This window comes from Chelonoidis abingdonii, chromosome 15, assembly GCF_003597395.2.
Source record: "Chelonoidis abingdonii isolate Lonesome George chromosome 15, CheloAbing_2.0, whole genome shotgun sequence".
Taxonomy (NCBI): domain Eukaryota; kingdom Metazoa; phylum Chordata; order Testudines; family Testudinidae; genus Chelonoidis; species Chelonoidis abingdonii.
The window spans coordinates 31,070,710-31,090,962 of record NC_133783.1 but is presented as its reverse complement, the minus strand read 5'-3'; the positions used below and the strand labels follow the sequence as shown (position 1 = coordinate 31,090,962).

The 20,253-nt window shown below is 40.0% G+C and overlaps 1 protein-coding gene and 1 long non-coding RNA gene across 4 annotated transcripts in view; both read left to right on the top strand.

Moving 5' to 3' along the window:
* Positions 1–20,253, top strand: part of LOC142047814 (uncharacterized) — a 498,924-nt gene that overhangs the window by 240,245 nt on the left and 238,426 nt on the right. The gene's annotated exons all lie outside the window — the stretch shown is intronic.
* RNLS (renalase, FAD dependent amine oxidase) overlaps positions 1–20,253 on the top strand; it is a 132,185-nt gene that overhangs the window by 75,766 nt on the left and 36,166 nt on the right. For 2 of the 3 annotated variants that reach the window (XM_032770296.2, XM_032770298.2), the window contains exon 5: positions 16,426–16,599. The exons of the other annotated variant lie outside the window; for it this stretch is intronic. In XM_032770296.2, the coding sequence (XP_032626187.1) occupies positions 16,426–16,599 (174 nt within the window). The remainder of the gene's footprint in view (positions 1–16,425; positions 16,600–20,253) is intronic. 3 annotated transcript variants of the gene reach the window in all.

Below are 20,253 nucleotides of genomic sequence, written 5' to 3'. Positions count from 1 at the left end.
ATAGACCTATACTGGATAGCTTGCTTTACCAATCAAAGTGTGTGGGGGGTAGGGACAGATTTCATTTCCCAAGGACTGCCCTCTTGGCCACTAGGGGCTTGTCTACACAGGGGTCTTAAACCAGATTAAATAAAATTAATCCTGTTTGATAACATTTGCATACACTCATTACCTGAGACTGTTCAATTTAGAAGAGAGACAAGTAAGGGGTGATATGATAGGGGTCTATAAGATCATGAATGGTACGGAGGAAGTGAATAAGAAAGCATTATTTATCCCTTTCACATAACACAAGAACTAGAGTCTTCACCCAGTGAAGTTAATAGCAGTAGGTTTAAAACAAATATAAGGCAGTTCTTCACACAACACAGAGTCAACCTGGAAACTCATTGCCATGGGATGTTTTGAAGGCCTAAAGTAGGGAGGGATAGCTCAGTGGTTTGAGCATTGGCCTGCTAAACCCAGGGTTGTGAGCTCAATCCTTGAGAGGGCCACTTAGGGATCTGGGGCAAACATCAGTACTTGGTCCTGCTACTGAAGGCAGGGGGCTAGACTCAATGACCTTTCAAGGTCCCTTCTAGCTCTAGGAGACAGATATATCTCCTATTATTATTTCTACAACTAGGTTCAAAAAAGAATTAGAGAAATTCATGGAGGATAGGTCCATCAGTAGCTGTTACCCAAAATGATTAGGAATGCAACCTCTTGCTCCAAGTATTCCTAATCTCCAAATGCCGAAAACTGGGACTGGACTACAGGGGATGGATCTCCAAAAAGAGCATAAACCTGCAAATGTGCTAAACTACAGTTAAATTCTCCTTCAGAGTATGGTACATTACAGTGTACCTAAAATTATGTAGAAGACTCTGGCACAGATCCTCAGCTCTTAACTATTATAGCTCCATTGACTAATGGAACTATGGACAGTTGACATGACCCAAGGATCTCCTCCTTTGTGCAGGGGTCAGCAACATGTCCAAAGTAAAAATTTTGAGGTCTGTGGTAATTTTTAAAAACACATTGAATGACTGTATGACATAACACCCCCCCACACACACATACACACACATTCATCACCAAGTACAGTAATTTTGTCAAGTATCCGTTGCGCAGCATGGTGGTGCTGACTCCTGCCTTTGTCTCTGAGACCTTTGCACTGGACTGAATTTCACCCTCAAAGCAGTAATCCACAGTGAGTGTGCCAGTCATGGCGTGGTTCTATTCCTTTTGGGTTTTCAGCACCTATAGAACAAAATATGACTCTCAAACGCTATGACCAATCTGGTTTAGATTCATTTAAAATATATAGATACCAATTAACCTGACTAAATATTACAATGTTAATTCAAATATCATCCAGCCATATTTGTATTAAGATTTAACAAAAGTGAGTTAAGTCTTTAAATAAAACCCTGCCTTTAAAAATGAAATCTAATACCTAAAGTCCTTGTTCCACTTCCAAGAACTAAAATAATTTCCACTGAACAGCATTAAGCTACATGCTGATTTATGCAGCATATATTAAAGCCAAATACTGAAAGCATATTCAGTTTTTATTAAAGAAAAAATTGTTGTTAGACATTTTAACATTATAGAATGGCTTAAAGGATTTAGGATATACACATGGGAAGTGTACAATTATGTGAATGAGCAGACTTTTTATGAAAATCTTTAAAAAAGAAACTCTTAAAGGCATTTTTTAATGAGACATAAACCAAATTTGAAATCAGGGTGTAATATTATATTGCATGGCTGCTAAAAAGCACTTTCAAGTTAGCCAAGGACACGATTGTTCTCACTTAAATGAGTACCAGATTTCTATATCTAATATAAGTGTGGACAATAGCCCTACAAAGATTAAATATTGGCGATATACCCAGACTGAAGAGACTGGAATAGTGTCTCTCAACTTTGCATCACACAGAATGCAACTTTAAAATACTGTTTTGAAATTTTGTAGGTGTTTGTGAAATTCAAACAAAAAATATCTCCAAAAAATGTTATTTCTTTAAAAAGACCGAAAAGCTGAAGACATGTTCTTCTCATTATTGGGGGAAGTAAGTGCTATATATTTCCCTGTATGGTGTGATAGAGAGCAGCAATTCTTTATTAGCTTTACAGTTGGGGTGGGGCAGAGAATGGGAGAAAAAAGCAGTATGCTTCCCCACTCTTATAGCTCCCAGCTGTCTCTCTGCAACAACGACCACAAAAAATGCGAGCAGAGTTGCAGCTGAATTTTGGGGAGGGGGAAGGACCTGGCCTAGAGAGTGGAGTCTCGGGGGCACATGCTCCAACAGAAACCCATTTCACTTAGTGGGAAACAGCTGCTTAAGTTTCTATTAGCAGGGTCAACATTAACTTGCTCTACAGCTTCATCCTCCATCAGATGGGACAGAATTGTATAAAAGCCACCAGAACGGCTAGTAGCAACATCGGTACTGAGCAAACTATATTGCCCATGTTGGGAAACAGTCTGGGGAGCACTTTCTGTGTAAGGCAAAGATCCATTAGATTCAGGCTATAGTTCCCCATGGATCTCCAGCCTATGGGATTGACAGACCATCTTCCGATCTCTTGCAGGCTATCACCTGCCCTTCCTCCAGGAGGAGGCAGTATGGCATATTTTCAGTCTGCGGAGTTTTCAATGTAAGGTTTCCCTTTCTGCCAAACAGAAACAAAACAGTTTTAAAAGTGTAGCAGTTTCATCTCTTTTACAGTAAAGATTGACTATAGCAGATCATGTTATGTTGTAGCCAGGTAATGTAAATTCTTTTATGAAAAAGTACTGGAGTGTCTTATAATAACAGAGTGAACATCTATTAAATTTGTCAATAGGATGTATGGAATGTGTATACAAACCTAGTAGCTGTCAAAACTCACTAGGACCATCATAAAACTCATTGTATTGGCATTATTTTTAATATCTTTTCCCCCTATTTGAGTATATAACTTAATAAATACGCCTTTTTCAAATCTTGCACGTATCACAACTTTAGGTAATAAAGTTTATAGCAAGCCATTTTGGGCTGCAGTGATTTAGAAATTGCACTCACTAATAGTAAATTGTCATCCTGTATCTAAATGTTATGTTGCAGTCTTAAATATATTACCCAAATGGAAATTCTGCATATTAAAAATATGCCTGTATTGGGGCATATAATATTTTAAATCGCCATTACTTTGGAAACATTAATGCAGCTGCATTTAACTACAGTGCTGCCTTTCAAACCCTGAAGACATTTGATAAGGAAATATAACTAGCAAATGATGTCTTTCTCATAACCTTTGCTACCACCTACGCAAGTAGAGAAACAGTAAAACAGTCTGCAGCTTGAAATGGTCAGTGCAGTGGCAGGAGGCCAGCATCATTTCGCAGCGTCAGCTTAAAAAACCTTAATGATTAACAAATGGGTTGTTTCCTGAAGAGTCTGTCCTTTATGACCACCGAACTGGTGGCCTCTTAAAAACTAGCTTTTAATTGTTCTGTAGAGAAATATAAAATGCCTGTAAAAACTCACAAAGAAAGAAATTGTCATCATCCAAACTGACTTCATCATATGGATGTCTCAGTGTGCCATTTTGAATAACTGATGTCCCAAATAAAGGTACAGTGAGGAAATGTAAGACTATATATGGCATGTCCAAGTACTTAGCAGAGCTGCATATACCACTGGTTCTATTTTGTTCAAATCTGTTAACATGATCCTCATGCTAAAAATACCTATGTTACGGTTTAACCACAGAGTTTCCTTTTGAAATTAAAATAGCAATCAGCAGCAGCTTAAAAATATTGCCACTAGGCCAGGCAATTTGTGTCTAATTGTCTAGTTTAGATTCATTGCCACTGTACAGTTAAGTCAGACACTGCAAATAAAATCTTCTTAAATAAATCTATTGAAGAAAAACAAAAAATCTGCATGTTTTGTTGGCTGAATAAGCATCAGGAAAGTATACAGCTTCAGAAATAAAACATTACATTTCAGCTCTCATTCGTTCAAACCTGTGCTCCTTAATGGGATGTCCCAGTCCACTGTTTGGGAACTGTAATTGGCACTAAGGCACATCAATTACTTTTTTACATTCCTGATTAGCCCATCCAAATGCAGGACATGCAACATCACATTAAAATCAGTTAAAAACTGGACACATTTTCCTAATCCCAGGTATATAACAGCATTTCCCAAATGCCCCTCGGGGACTAGTTGTGAAGGACTAGCTGGGTGAGGGCAGAAGAGAACAGTGACAGTGCAAGTTTTCTCCCACTGCCCTGCTAACGTGGTAGAATCAAAGATGAGCATAATTGGCTTCATTTTCTTGAAGGAGGAGCCGAGGAGTCAAAAAATTAGGAAATGCTTCTCTGATATGTGACAAAAGGACATCAGATTGCTCTCTGGCTTGGGGTGGCCCATGCTGTCCCATTTCCTCCTTCAGAATAAATTCATCTCCAAACAGCCTTGCTCAGTTTCCAACTGAGCTTTCTAAGAGATAACAGTTTCAATTTCTTTTCTGAATAGTTTGAGGTGAGAATTAATACAGACATGCTAAAGAAGCCACATTAGAAATCATGGGCAAATCCTCAGCTGCATCAGAATTCTGCTCAGTGCAGCTTGGGGGATCACTGGGGCTGTTAGGGATTGTCTTATCCCCAGATATAAGTTAGAGCAGTCCTCGGGATGCTCTAACTTCCATCTACTTATAACAGCTCCTGGGGCTGCTATGCTGACCAGTGATCGCCTGAGCCCACTCTGGCCATGTCTCCAACATACTTAGGTAACATCAGCAAGGAAGGGGTGGCTTAGAAGTGGCATAGTACCATCTAGGCTTTCACCTCATGCTAGGAGAATCCGCAGCTGCTCCATTGGGGTAGTTTTGGCACTACCAAAGCAGCACCAAGGGTCCCAAGCAAGGCCAGTATCTAACAGCAATTAAATCAGATAGTCACTGAGTGCAAAGTATCCAGTAGAAACAGATACAAATTGAGAAGAGTGATATTTTCATAACAAAACCCCCTAAATATAAAAAAGACCCAGTATCCTAACACCATATCACTGTTCAAAATTGTCGTTTTGAACTATAACTTAGAATCATGGGGTTAGACAGGATCTCAAGGCTCATCTAGTCCAGCAGTTCTCAACCGGGGGACCACTGGGGATCCGTAGTGCCCTACGGCTGAAGCCTGGAAGCTTGAGCCCCAGCACCCCCTCAGGGCTAAAGCTGGGAGCCTCTGCACTGAAACCCCGAGCCCCAGTACCCCCGTGAGGCTGAAACTGGGACCTGCAGGTCTGAATCTCAGAGCCCTGGCAAACCCCGGGGGGCTGAAACCGGGAGCTGCATGGCTGAAGCCCAGAGTCATAAGCACAGATGACCCCTGTGTGGCTAAAGCCAGGAGCTGTGGGGCTGAAGCCCGGAGCCACGAGCCCCGCTGCAGCTGTGGGGTTAAAGCCATGAGCCTTGGTGTCTTCACAGGGCTAAAGCAGGGAGCCGCAGTGCTGGAGCTGGGAGCAGGGGACTGAAGCCCTGAGTCCTGGCACCCCCCACAGGCAGAAGCTCCATCACCCAGCAGGGCTGAAGCCCAAGCCCATGCCCCAGTTTCATTCCCAAGAGGTGGAATTCAGGCTTACAGGTGAGCCCCTCGGGTGGGGGCCACCCAACGTGTCGGTCAGTCTCAATGCCTTCCAGCCCAGCCCTGGCTCTGCCCCCCAGAAACCTCGCATATGAGGGCTCACTCCTGGTTTCTGCCCTGGTCCCAGTGAGTCTAACACCAGCCTTGCAGGTTACATAGCTCGATAGCTTAGTGGATATAAAGGAGCTATTTCAGTGGGAGCAGAACAACTTACACAGCACAGAGAAAACTGTTGTAAGTATAAACAATAAATATCAGAGATAGATAACTTTTTAATTTGACCATCAGCTTCAAAACAACAAAGCCCACAGAGCAATGATACCAAACTTCCTTCAAGTTCAACCACCGTAAGGGCGGAAGAACACCACGAAAGTGATGTGAGTAAGGAACAAAACCCTTATTAACCTGTCAAAATTTCGGAAATATGAAGACAGCAATTTGAATTTTGGCTTCATTTGTTCTGGAAGTGGAGATAAACTTCAAATGCAGTGTGTAATTTGTGCACAAGTGCTGTCCAATGAACATTTGAAACCCTCCAAATTACAGAAACATTCAGTTACAAGCATGAAATCTATAAGGATAAGCACCATTTATTTTTTTGAGTGAAAGGCCGAGGAACTGCTTGGTACTAAAGCAGTAATGAAATCCACAACTACTGCCGATAAAAAGTTTTTGAGTTCATCCTACATAGTGGCACAGAAAATTGCTAAAACTGAAAAATTGCATACCATTACTGAGACTTTATAATGCCGTGTGCTATTGAAATAACAAAGGAAGTGTTTGGAAAGGAGAAGGCCAAGGTACTGACAAAAATACTGATATCAAATCACACTGTCAAACGACGGATCACTTCTATGTCAGAAGACATAGTTTCAGAGTGTATTGATCGGCTGCATGACAATGATTTTGCTATACAACTAGATGAATCCACAGACATTTTGAAAATGTCCCATTTACTTGCCTAAGTTTGGTATGTGTGAAATAAGGAAATAAAGGACGTGTTTTTGATTTTTAAGAGAGCACGAGACAACAACAAAGTCATGACATTTTCAAACTGTTTGATGATTTTATGATTTCAGAAGAAATCAGCTGGGCTAATTGCATCAGGGACTGGACTGCTGGAGCTGCAGCAATGACTGGAAAGCATTCTGGTGTGCAAAAAATAAAAGCTGTTGCACCTCTCACTATTTGGGGACACTGCTTTTTTTATACCAAGAGGTGCTTGCTGCAAAAGATACTGAACCAGGTCTTTACAGTGTTCTGAACACAGCGGTAACATTTGTTAATTTTATTAAATCCAGAGCAACAAACTCCAAGTGTTTTGCTGCACCTTGTGAGGAAGTTGGTACAGAGCACCATTTCTTGTTCATGCATACAAAGATGAGATGGCTCTCTCGAGGCAGAATGCTTGCCCATACATTTCATCTCAAGGAAGAGTTACGTACTTTCTTAGCTGATAAGAAACCTGACCTTGCCAAAATGCTGAAAGATGATGTGTGGTTGACAAAACTCACAGACATATTCATGTAAATGAAAAAGATGAATGAAACTGTGCAAAGTGGGAATACTAATTTTATTGCCCAGCATGAAAGAATTGTGGCATTCAAAATAAAACTACAGCTCTGGAATGTTCTGTAGGAGCGCTACTGATATATTTGAGCTCTTACATTCTTTCATTCAGGAATGAAACATTGACTTTGACATAATGAAACCTCAGCTAGCAGCGCATCTGTGTGGTCTGCTTAACAAATTTAATAGTTATTTTCCCTAACTCTCAAACAGAACAAGCTGCTACACACATGTGGACTACAAACCCCTTTAGTGAGAAAATTGAAGCTAAATGTCCACCCAACGTCCCATCAAAACTGTTAGAAGAGCTCATTGACATTCATCAGACAGATCCCTTGGAATCAGGTTCAGCTGGAGACATTTTGGTGTGAGTGTGCAAATGAATACATCGCTGCTTCTTCTGCAGCACTGAACGTTTTGATCCCCTTTAGTACCACCTACTTATGCGAAGCCGGCTTTTCAGCCATGACATCACTGAAAACAAAGTGCTGAACCAGGATGAACACTGACCATGACATGCACATGTGCTTGTCAAACATACCCCCACATCTTGACAGAATTGTTGATCAGGACCAGCAAGAAGTTTCACACTGAATAAAAAAAACAAAAATCAAGTTTTTTATATTTGTATCTATATTGTCCTCTGTGTGTGCATGTGTGTGTGTGTGTTTTTAACTGTGTAACTGTCCATTTAATATAGCTTTTAATCTACTGGATATGCAGAAAAACAGTTGTGGCACAAGTGGGCCATGGAATTTTTATAGCATTTTGAGGGGGAGGAGGTCTCAGAAAGAAAAAAGGTTGAGAACCCCTAATCGAGTCTAATCCTCTGCCAAGATGCCAGCGCGTCCCCCACTGCCAAACAGCTGTTTGGCGGCACTTAGGAGTTTCTGAGAGGGAGCAAGTGAGCAGGGAAGCTGCCCCCTACTCACCCCCCCGGCAGGCAGGGCTACCCAGAATGCAGAGCTGTAGGGCCCTGAGCTAAGGGGGCCCCGAGGCCCTGGCTTGCAGCTGTAAAGCCTCTTTCGGAATGCAGTCCTATGAGCATGGGCCGGAGGACTCAGGGGGAGCTGGGGCAGCCGCACAGCCAGCGGCCAGGGAGAAGTGGTGCTTTCCCCTTCAAAGCCAGCTGGAGAGAAGCCACCTCCCCACCACAGTACAGTACAGTACTGTACAGTATATAATGCCTTTTGTCTGCCCCCAAAAAATTTCCTTGGAACCTAACCCCGCACATTTACATTAAATCTTATGGGAAAATTGGATTCATTTAACGTTGTTTCACTTAAAGTTGCATTTTTCAGGAACATAACTACAACGTTAAGTTAGGAGTTACTGTACAGCAATTGTCAACTGTAATTATAACACAAACTATAATATATACATATCTGATATATTTCCGTAGAGCTATTATCCAGTGTATTCTTATATTTTCAATTCCATTAAAGTCAGCGCTAGCGATATTATGCCCAACAACTTGGAAAACATCTGACTCTCAGACAAAACTGTAATACTTTCCCACTCACCCCTGAAAAGGGACAAATTTTCAACTGACCTCAGATTAATATCTACACACAAATTTGCCGATACATTTGCACACACAGACTGGGTAGCTTGTGTGCAGATTTGCTATGCAGACAGGAATTCACACAATTTTTACAAGTGCAAAATTAGGGGCCACAAAACTTTCCACAAAAAGTACTATTTTATGTCAGCACCTTTTTTCCTTGCTTTCTAAACATGGTCTTCTCTTACTTGCCCTAGCCCTGACCAATACTTGTAGATTTACAAAATGGTATATAAGGAGGCTCATATTACGCTGTGGCAGAAATTTATGATAGTAGGAGTGTCTGTATGGGGTCCTGTGTCTTTTACCCATCCTGTCATTTTGGAGATTTCTAGTCTAGCCTTTGCAGCATTCCACTCCTTTCTTCTAACTGCCTGGTACAGCATTAGCTTTTTTTTTCATTTCACTACTACTTAGCTGAATATTCTTATGCAACACTGAAGTATCCACAATAGAGGTGCTGTCTGCTCAATCCTTCCTGGAAAGTGAACTTGGTTCTCAGCAATGTTCTTAGTCCCAATCAGACCGAAGAACAGCTAAGATTCCTTGAACCTCTTATGTTCAAGTAATATTTCTGTTGCTGGCCCCTCAGACAGGCAGAGTGTATCCCTTCTCTATGTCTCTTTTAAAAACATGCTACAGAACAGTATAGCAGATGGGCTCCACATACAATTTCAGAGGGACCTCTTTACTTCTCCACACACTCAGAATTGCAAATCCTAATCCTGCCACAGCCCTTGAACTCTGTGCCAGGCTAACGGCTGAACTGCACAGCTTCCTGGCTCCTGCTTATGGGCAGCTGAGATTCCAGGTAATCTCTATAGCCTGTGGCTGGGATTCTGGCCTCCCGGTCTTTTTGGATGGAAGCTAAACTTCCAGACTGACTCTTGACCTCCCTTTTTGCTTCCCTGATTTCTAAGATGGTAACTGGGCTCACTCCTGAGATCCTCGACTGACAGCTGCATACTTGGCTTTCCTGATTTTCTTTTGGCCTTGGTGGGATCCCTAGATTCTTGTCCCCCACCCCCAACGCCACAGAGGGAGTGAGATGAACATTACAGCATTGGAACAGCAAATAAAAAGCTCATGTATTTACTAAATGTTATAAATAAGTAATAAACCAGGCTTCTGTCAGGGTTTGGTGAAGAAACAAATGGAGTCCACATATTTCCTTGCTTTGATGTAATTTAGAGTATATTGATTATAATGGCATCCACTAGTGTTGCTGTAGTTAAGGTCTTGTAGTATTTTCCATTGCAAATCTTGATTTCCAGGACTTAATAAAAGTTGCTTTTAAAAAAAATCTCTAGAAGCTGAATCTTGTACCCTGTACAAGGTCATGGTCTGAAAGCAAAGGTGTTTTTTTTTCAAAATGTTATTAAAATCATCTTAACCATTTTGTTAGAGTGGGAACATTATTAGTTATGTTATGGTTTCAGAAACAACATTAAAACAACAATCCGGTTCTGATTTAAACCAACATAAGTAAGGAAATTCAAAGCTTATCCTGTCCTTAGTTCAATCTGTTGTCCTTAATATAAAAGAACATACACCTCTACCTCAATATAGCGCTGTGTCTTGGGAGCCAAAAAGTCTTACCACATTATAGGTGAAACTGCATTATATTGAACTTGCCTTGATCCACCAGAGTGCGCAGCCACACCCCTCCGGAGCACTGCTTTACTGCATTATATCTGAATTCATGTTATATGGGGTTGTGTTATATCGAAGTAGAGGTGTACTCTATGACACATAAAATCAGACACTTTTATGAGATCCTTGCAATAGCTATGTTAAATTGGATAAGTTGAATACAGAGTAAAAGCCTTAACTCTGAATGTACTTTTTCTGTATATTTCATACCATACCATTATCTTCACGTATGGTACGTAGGTTTGTCTTTTGGTGTTTCAAGACAAGAATGTATCACTTAACGTGACTGCACTTGCGTACTTTATTGTAAGCTATGAAAAGCTTTGTAAAGTAACTTTGCTGCAATATAGATTCCTGACTGTTATACAAAGTTTGTTTTACAAGGAAAGTATCTAATTTGTGAATTTTTTTTTTGCTTGCCACAAGCCCTTATATGGAAGGTTTATAGTTTAGTACCTTTGATAGCAATTTAAGAATTTAGATTTAAAAATTAGAGTGAGGATAACAGAGATACAAATAATAAATGGAGCAAAGAAGGTGAATTGGACTCATTTACCCTTTATCATAATACAAGAAAAAGAAGACATTCAATTAAACTGAAAGGCAACAAATTTAAAAATGATAAAAGGAAATATTTTTCGACAATGCACAGTTAGAACACATTGCAACTGCATCAGTGGGATTCAAAATAGGATTGAACATCTATATGGATATTGAAGACATCCACAGTTATGTTAGCTAGGATTAAAACAATTGGGAGGGACCTATACCCTTATGCTTCAGGACATCTGCCAACCTCTCACATCTAGGGCTACGGAAGAAACTTCCCTTATGAGAGTATCATAGTTATCAAGCTAACTACACCACTGATCCCCCCGGTCTTTGCTAGACAAAGAGAGCTTTATGCAGGTGAGGTACCTGGGTGTGGAGGGGACACAAAGAATAGTCATGGGAAAACCAGCAATTAATAAATTAACAAATTCTGTGCGTTAAGGCTCCTGGCCTTAGAGTGTCTTCACAACATTCCAGCCTTAGACTTCTACCTGCATTTCTGAGTAGCTAATGCATTCTAGCCACTTTCCTCCTCCCTAGTTCCCCACTCACAGTTTGTTGTTCTGGGCCAGAGATATCCCAGGATTCTGGCAGGTCAGTGCTTCCTGGACTGCTTTGGGCTTATTTCTCACCCAGCTCAAGTGATTTTAGCTTCAGTTGCTGGCTAGGGAGGCCCACACCGGAGTCCATTGGATAGGCTGCTGATATTTCTGCAGTTTCAGCTCATGTATCATCTTAAAGCTATCTCAACTCTGTGCCTTTCACTGTTTTGTAGGTGTTCCAACTCAGGTCTTTAGACAGTGCTCAGTGGTATCCAAAACCCTTCACAAAATTCTTCTTGTCAGAGAAGAACTCCCAGCAGAAAATCAGAGTCACTTACCACTTACCTCCCTTGGTATCCTGCTGTTAAGTGAATTGTCTCATTAGACTGACCTCACACTTGGTAAGGCAACTCCCATCCTTTCATGTATTTATACCTGCTCCTGTATTTTCCACTTCATGCATCTGATGAAGTGGGATCTAGCCCACGAAAACTTATGCCAAATAAATTTGTTAGTCTCTAAGGTGCCATAAGGACACTTTGTTGTTTTTCCCTTCATAGTCATTGTTTATAGGGGTTCAGGGTCCCATACCCAGCTGTGCCTGACTGTAGTGTCGGTCATGGTGGCCACAGGCACAGTTAGTGTCGGTCAGGGTTTTCTTCCATTTCCCAACAGAGTCAATAGCATTTTATTGCCCCCGGGCTCAAAACTTAACCAGAATACCCCAAACTGTTGCTTAATCAAAATGCAAATAAGGCCCAGTCCATTGAGTCATTTCCCCCTGTTCACCAGCAGATGCCAGCAGAGATCTCACATCTGGAGTTCTCAAGCAGCTGTGAGCCGAAGTCCTGTTTCACCAACATGCGTCAGTAGTAACCATTGTACAATCTAGGCTAGAGCGTCAGGCCACAGGGCTCATATTATTATTATTCATAGGGGTTTTTTATATTACTGCCTAGGGACCAGCCAAGAATGGAGCCTTATTGTGTTAAGCTCAGTACAAAGAGAGAGAATGGCTTCATATTCAGTTGGGAGGGGATGAGATTCCCAGCTCTTGTAGACACTCGCTCGCTTCATTGAGCTAACACACCAAAAATAGTAGCATTGCCAGGGAGCACAGGCCATGGTGGCATAAGTTAGCTATGCTGAGTCCATGCTCGTGGTTATGTACTCAGTGCAGCTAGCCCATGCTGCTGCTCACCGTTGCCTGGCTCCACTACACATTTTTTCATGCGCTAATTCAGTGACAGCTATCATAAGTATGTCAATGTGAGCTGGGAATAACACTCCTGACTGCAAGTGTAAACTACTTCAGAGTGATAGACAGTCCCTGCCCTGAGGAGTGATAGAATACACAAGCAGGGTGAACAATGTGATGGTAGCAAATGTGATGTTAGTTCCGTGAGCTTGTTTTTGTTAGGAGAGGATTAGCTAAATGGAAAGACAAAGGAAAGCAGAGCAATGAGAGGGCCAAAGCAGGTAAGAAGAGGAAGGAGGAATATGAAGGGAAGCTGTGAAATGTGTCTGAGGTGAACAGATTGGAAGGGAGCGGGAGGCAGAGGGTTGGCGCTAACACCAAATCTACACTGGTCGGAAAATGTCCAGTAAAAAAAATGTAGAAAATACTCTGAGGCAGCAGCATCTGTTGGTCCTTGTGCAAGCTGCTTCTGCAGCTGCTCCTGCCAGCTTTGGTCTGCGACTGGCTCCTCCTCATTGTTTCTTTCCCCAAGGCCACATTGTGGTATTGGGAGGGTAGGATATTGTGGTATTGGGAGGGAGCCTGGGTCCCAGCTCTGGGTCCTGAGGGTGCTTGAGTAGGGGTATCTCTTTCATTGTGAAGACTAACAACAATGGCAATGCTGGACAAGTGTAATCTCTTCTTGCTCTGGAGCGAGCATTTAGCGGAAGCTGCTCTATCTTTGTTCCAACCAGGTGCTGCATGAACAGCTACTAGAAATGGTTCTGGTAACAATGGTTTCTGAAAACACTGATACTTAGTGCAAGCAGGTTTGTACAAGCTGCGTACCCTACAGAGACCACACAGATTGCAGTGGTTTTAAGCATAGTGGTTTGTTGGGATAACTCCCAGCTGTCTCTTTAGAGAAAAGATAACATCTTATATTGATGTCTGCTTTGCCTACCTTTATCTTTTGAGCCTAGAAAGAAAAGGTACTTGACACAACTATCTTAAAAATTCCCAGACTTACTACTACTATATTATATTATTAATTATTATTATTAGTAGTAGTAGTATAATGGTAGCACCACAAGGTTCCAGTCAGTATCTAAGGTCCCAGTGGGTTTGGTACTATACAAACATAAAGTTCTAAAAGATAGCCCTTGCCCCAAAGAGTTATAACCTAATTACAGAGTGGACATAAGAGTGGACAGAGTGAACAGGCGAGAGGGAGAAGATGATGAGGGTAACAGTAATGGAAACACACGGTAACCTGGACTAGTAGTGTGCATAATTTGCAGGTTTCAGGGGTTTATTTAGTAAGAATTGTACACATTAGGAATTGTTATACATAGAGGGGAGAAGTGATCAACCAAGCTGAGCAAGTTTAGAATGTGCATCAGCTTCTGAAATTCTGTCCTGACATTATCGGATTCCAGCTCCTGACAGACATTTCCTGATTCAAGAGTTCTTGAATGAAATCACCAGATTCGCAAGTCCTGATTTATAATCCTGGATCCTACAGTTGTTGCCTCATCCCAATAAAGTGTCAGTTCATAGAGAGAGTATGTGATAGTCTGGTGTGTTATAAATTTTTTATTGCTAGGAGTTTGGGACAGCACCATTACTCACAAGTGGCGGGGCCAGCCACATCATCATTTTTCCATTTGATGTATGTTAATTACTACAGGAGGAAGATTGCTTTGGTAGGAGTATGACACTAATAAGAACGGAATAAAATCAGTCTATTCCCTCTTGCTGAAATGTCATTAATTATCCAGTTGCTATGATGCTGCTTAGGCATGTGTTCTACCGTAAGAGCTATACTTGGATACAAGTACTCAGTATGCCTAATAATTCCTTAATAAAGATTGCTAATCATTTTGCTTTTGATGTAACTCAGTGTAAAGCTAGGTGTTTTGATTGTTGGTCTTTTGTCTCTCCTAGACTGGTTTCTTGTCTGTTTTATGATATTGAATCTGTAAAACATGATAATGGAAGGAGAAACTTCACATATGACAGGAGACCTCTGATATCCTGTAATTGAACTTCATCTTTATTATCTACTAACTTCAGGTCTCAAAGACCTTGTTAACTATGTACTTTAGTGGTACAAAAGTCTGTACCCTGCCTTTGTCGCAGAAAATAGTGTGACTGTTGCTGTTTGCTCAGATGAAGCAATAATTTTTGAAGTTTGTCATCTGCTGCTACAAAAATTTTCTCCATTTTATAAAGATTACAAAATTATGAAAATCAATCAAAATTAATAAAGATGAAAAAAAAGAGAAGAGTTAATAACAGGAAAAAAATATTTAGAACTGGTCTAAAAGCTTCTAAATAAGCTTAAAATACAGGCAGCTAAAAGAATCACATTTTATTTTAAATTCCTTTGGATATTTTTCTCTAGCCTTTCTATGGTGGTGTTAGCTTAAATCTTGACTTTTGCACAAAGAACACTTACTGCTAAACAGTAAAAAACTATTTCAGTTGTTTCTCTTTATTCTCCCTTGCTCATCAAGTTGTTTATCATTTGTATGCTTGAATAGAGCTCAAGATTATAATAAAGAGTTAAAACAGGACAAGAACAGAAGACACGGAACTAGATGGATTAAGAGCAATTCCTTTGTTTTAGAGTTTGCAGTTCTTCCTGTTGCTCATCATGAATTGTGGTGCTTGAGTGTACTTTGGTGTCCTTGGCCTCTGTTTGTCAGAGGGTGGAGATGGATGGCAAGGGAGAGATCACTTGATCATTACCTGTTAGTTAATTCCCTCTAGGACACCTGGCATTGGCCATTGTTGGTAGACAGGATACTGGGTTTGTTGGACCTTTGGTCTGACCCAGTATGGCCGTTCTTATGCATTTGGAAGAGATAAAGCATTGGCCGCCGTGAGCACCATGCACTGACAAAAATGCTTCCCACTGTTCCCCTGAAACATGATCTTCCTCAGCCAGTGAAGATCAGTGCTTCATGCTGTGTGCTGGACCCAGTGTTCTTGCTGGCCCATCACCTGGCAGTAGCCATTCTTCTCAGTTCTTTCACTTTATGGGTCATAAATAACAAAGCACCATGCTCAGTAGCTCTATCAGTGGTTCAGTGTACTTTTCATCTACCCCCTATAAAACTGAGCCCTAAAGGCTAATTCAGTAAAGCACTTAAGCACATGCTGAATTTTAAGTGTATGCTTTAAATACCATTGAAGTCAGTAATAATTAACGCTGATATCAGTAGGATGTAAGCCAATCCCTAAAATTAATCCTAAACTTAATTGCTTTGTTGAAATGGGATAGACTGCAGAATCAGGACCTAAATCACAATTTTTTTCAAAGTTCAAGGGTCCCTAGATAAAGAGTTTGTTAATATGCACAACCATTTTGTTTAGGCAATCACATAACCAATAGTGTATTGGCTACTTTAATTTTCTCACATGAGCAGTCCCGCTGAGTACACCAGGACTAAGGGCTCCTCTCATAAAAGCTTTAAATCAGTGTCTGCTACTGGATAAATACGATATAAACCACTAACAAAAAGTGAGTGTATCTAGGAGGCACTTAATACCATACCTCTAAAATGTTCGGCTAAATCACACAGAAAGTAATAAGAAGCTTTTAGCTTTTAATATTAAATGATAAACAGACTTTGAGTATCCTAGTCCTGTTTTAGGAAAAAATTAATCAGCTTAGCTATCGTATGCACAAGTTTAATGCTCTGAGAGAAAAGTGATTGTCTAATATTTTTTTCCACAGTAATTAAGGAAAGTCAAAAGCAGCAACTGGAATCTGTGAGCTACTCCTCTCGTTACGCTCTGGGACTCTTTTATGAAGCTGGCACATGGATTGATGTCCCCTGGGCTGCACAGTACATCACCAATAATCCCTGCATACGCTTCATCTCCATCGATAATAAGAAGCGCAATATAGGTCAGTGCTCCTATTATTTCCTTTAAACACAGTAACAATAGAGGGTGTAGATCATGAAAAATGCTGTGTAATTGAGTGTTGCTATTCTGAATAGAGCAAGTATTTAACTCCAAGCCACAGGGGATAAAATTTAATGTCACATTTGGACTGTAATAAAAATGCACTATGAAACCAGGGAAGTTTTCAGAGAATTATCACCCAGCACATGGTTTGTATTACTGAGTTTATGAAAACAGTGTCAGAGGATTTAAAACATCAAAATGTTACTATTCCAAGAAATAGTCTTCATTCTGTTATTTAAACATTAATTCATGCACATGCCAGTTTATCTACCATCATCTATTATTTTACAACTCTTGATCTTTCCATTGAGAATTCTTGGAACTGTTAATGAATTATATAATCAAGCCTGATCAGTCTAATTCAGTGTTAACTAGTTTATTTTTTCATCATGGAAAATCTTTGATATTACAGTATGTACAGTATTACTTCACCTGACTACTTTGCAGAATGCTGGTTAAGAGCTTAGTAAGCATTCTGTGAGGCTTCACTTCTCATCTCTTTGTTGAAGATGGTCATAAAAACAGATATTATACTGTACTTAGTAACCATCATTAGCAAGAATCCCATGGGAAAACTACAACTCTTGGATCATGTTAAAAGTAACTATAGGCAACTTTCTAATGTGAATTTTTTGTGAACCGTTAATCTTTTTGGGGTTGGAAGGGAAGTGCTGGGTTTGGTTTTTTTGTTTTGTTTTGTTTTGTTTTTTTATTGGTGGGGAGGGCAGAATGTGAATCCTATATTGCTCAAATTCCTGGAAAATAAAAATTGGCATAAATTTGTTATCACTAAATTGTAGTGAAGTGAGGTTCTAACTGCCTTTGTTAAATCTCTTGCACTTATATTTGGTGGCATTTCTTAGAACATCCCAACTATACAACTATTTCAAAAATCTATAATCTAGTGGATTGAGCATGGAGCTAGGAATAAGGAGATCTGAATTTCTCTTACCAGCTCTGCCACTGACTCACTGTGACCTTGACAAGTCAGTTAACTTCTGTTACTTCATCAGTGAAATGGGAATAATAATCTATCCATTTTTGCAAAACACATGGAGATTTGTGCTAAAATGTGCTGTGAACTACTGAACAACATGAGCGAGTAAGGATTTTCAGAATCAGGCTCTATATAAATACAAGTTAGTATTAATTAACCAAACTGAAGCATGGTTTTATATGCAAGCAGATGAACCTAGAAATATTTCTTTTTAATCTATCTTGTTCAGTCTGGACTGATTGAGTTTAAATTCATACTTCGTATATGCACTGATCAGCATCTATCCATGAAAGTACGCAGGTGTGCCCATCTCTAGGGTTTCCCAAACATCAACAAAATTATATAAAGCAATCATATTGGAAAGACTGAATGCATTTTTCCTTATATTATGCTGTCAAAGTTAGACTCAGGACTCACAGTTTGTCAGACCACTCTGTTTTATTAGCATAGCGCTCTGCTAATACACCCAGATAATGTGAGCACCATGCAAGACACAAACTATCTTAATTATACAGATAAGAGAGTGAGAAATTAACAAGGTAACAAAGGAAGCAGAATCTGATAAGTTTACCTGGGCTAGGCATGCATATCTTATTTCCTTACTAACTATTACCGATCTTCTGTTAATGTTTCGCCATTAGCACCATTGTTTATACCCAATGTTTCTTTTCCTGGCACCTGTATTTCAACATTTCTTATTTCTGCTTAAAGGTACATACAACATTTCTTTAATCCATTCTTATTTTTACAATATAATTCATTCTACTTTCACAATGCCAAATACATGGAATTTTAAAACTATTATTGTATTAGTTACCATCTTTAGGAAGTAAGGCAAGCCATTCTTTAGTATTATTATTGTGGGAAAGCTGTGGCAATGAGATGATCTCATATTTCCCTCAGGCAGCAAGAAAACCTGAGGTTGTTTTACTTACTGGTATAAGGGTACAGCTATGGGCCAGTTGCCCGGAAAGATTTGCCTCCTGCTTATATAGTTTTCACCCTGTTTTCTAACTCCAGCATCCCCAAATAATACAGCTGTCAAGTAGGTCTCAGAGAGAGAGGCCATTCCAGAGATATCCCAGGGGCAGCTCATGTGAGGTCATTAAGATCACCATCTGGACCTTGACCTGAATCCAGTCATGAACAAGGAGCCAGTGTTACATAAGTTCCAAAGTGATATGCTCAAGTCTTGCTATGCTGCTGTTGCATGCTCATACTTCCTGCTTTTCTCTTCCATCCTCACATTTACAGTAGCTAATTGTGGTAGTCAGGCTTGGAGGTGAGAAACTTCTGTATTGATGTGGCCAGGTCCCCACTTGGCCACTGGGGATGATCACAGGCATTTCTTGTTACTGTTGTATCACCTTGATGGTCAGAGAGTGCGTGTCCCCAAACTGAGGGTAATGATGTAGTTTGGGCCATTGTTTCTAAGTATTTCACTTTTCTGACCAAAATCACCTGGCGTCTTTTTCAGGTTTTGTTTTAGCCAGTGACTTGTACTACCCCAGGCATACTGACTGATGGTGCTGTTTACTGATGGCACAATTAACGAGCTGTTCAGCAAGTGTTTTGGACATATTAATATGTTACTAAAGATTATGAAAATGTATATATTCCAGATGACACACACTTCCCACCTAGTAGAGTAGGCTCCAAAATATCATGATGATAAATTCTCTAGAAAAGTGCAATTTCTCAAGAGGAATGAACTGCCTAACAGTTGCAGGGTTTGAACAAGTTGAGGACCAGCAATTGCAGATGAACTGCCTCCCACAAGGCCTCATTACAGCATATAAACAGCCAGCCAGCCATCTCTTTTGTACTCTGTTCCTTGTTAACTTGAATTTTAGAAATTTCAACTTTGTTCCAAGAAAACTAGTAGTGGAGTGGGAGAATAATTCATGTTATCAAGGAAAGAGAAATATTTCTGATGGTGCGTGCTCGTGCATAGCATGAGAGGTTTGAAAGACATGCCCTTGCTCTGTTTATTCAGGATATTTTAATAAATAAAAATATAAACATTTGAATAGCGCACGTAAACTGTCAAGGAGAGATTCTCATTTCTTTATACACAACTCCTAATGTTACGGGAATATGTATAATTACACACACACACACACACACGTAGCATTCAATCTGTAGTTTACTTATATTAGCAGTATAGTAACTGAAACATTGTTTTACAAAGTTTTCTTTGATTTGTTTTAGTATATATATAAATAGTTTACACTTCCATTTTTCTCTTATTGCACCCTTGATAGGTGTACATTGTGTTTAAGTAAGAAATAGTTGTTTATGCACACACACACACAAAAGGTGGCAAATATTAAGATACAAACAAAACTTGTCAAGTATCAGAAGTGCAGCCATGATAGTCTGGATCTGTAAAAGCAGCAGAGAGTCCTATGGCAGCTTATAGACTAATAGACATATTGGAGCATGAGCTTTCGTGGGTGAATACCCACTTCATCGGATGCATGCACAAAACATGGTGGGAGAAACAGTGCCCCACTACTTTTATGTACGATAATGTATACACAATAAGTTAAGCAAAGATTTTACATTATCTGGGTTTCACACTGCTGATGAAAA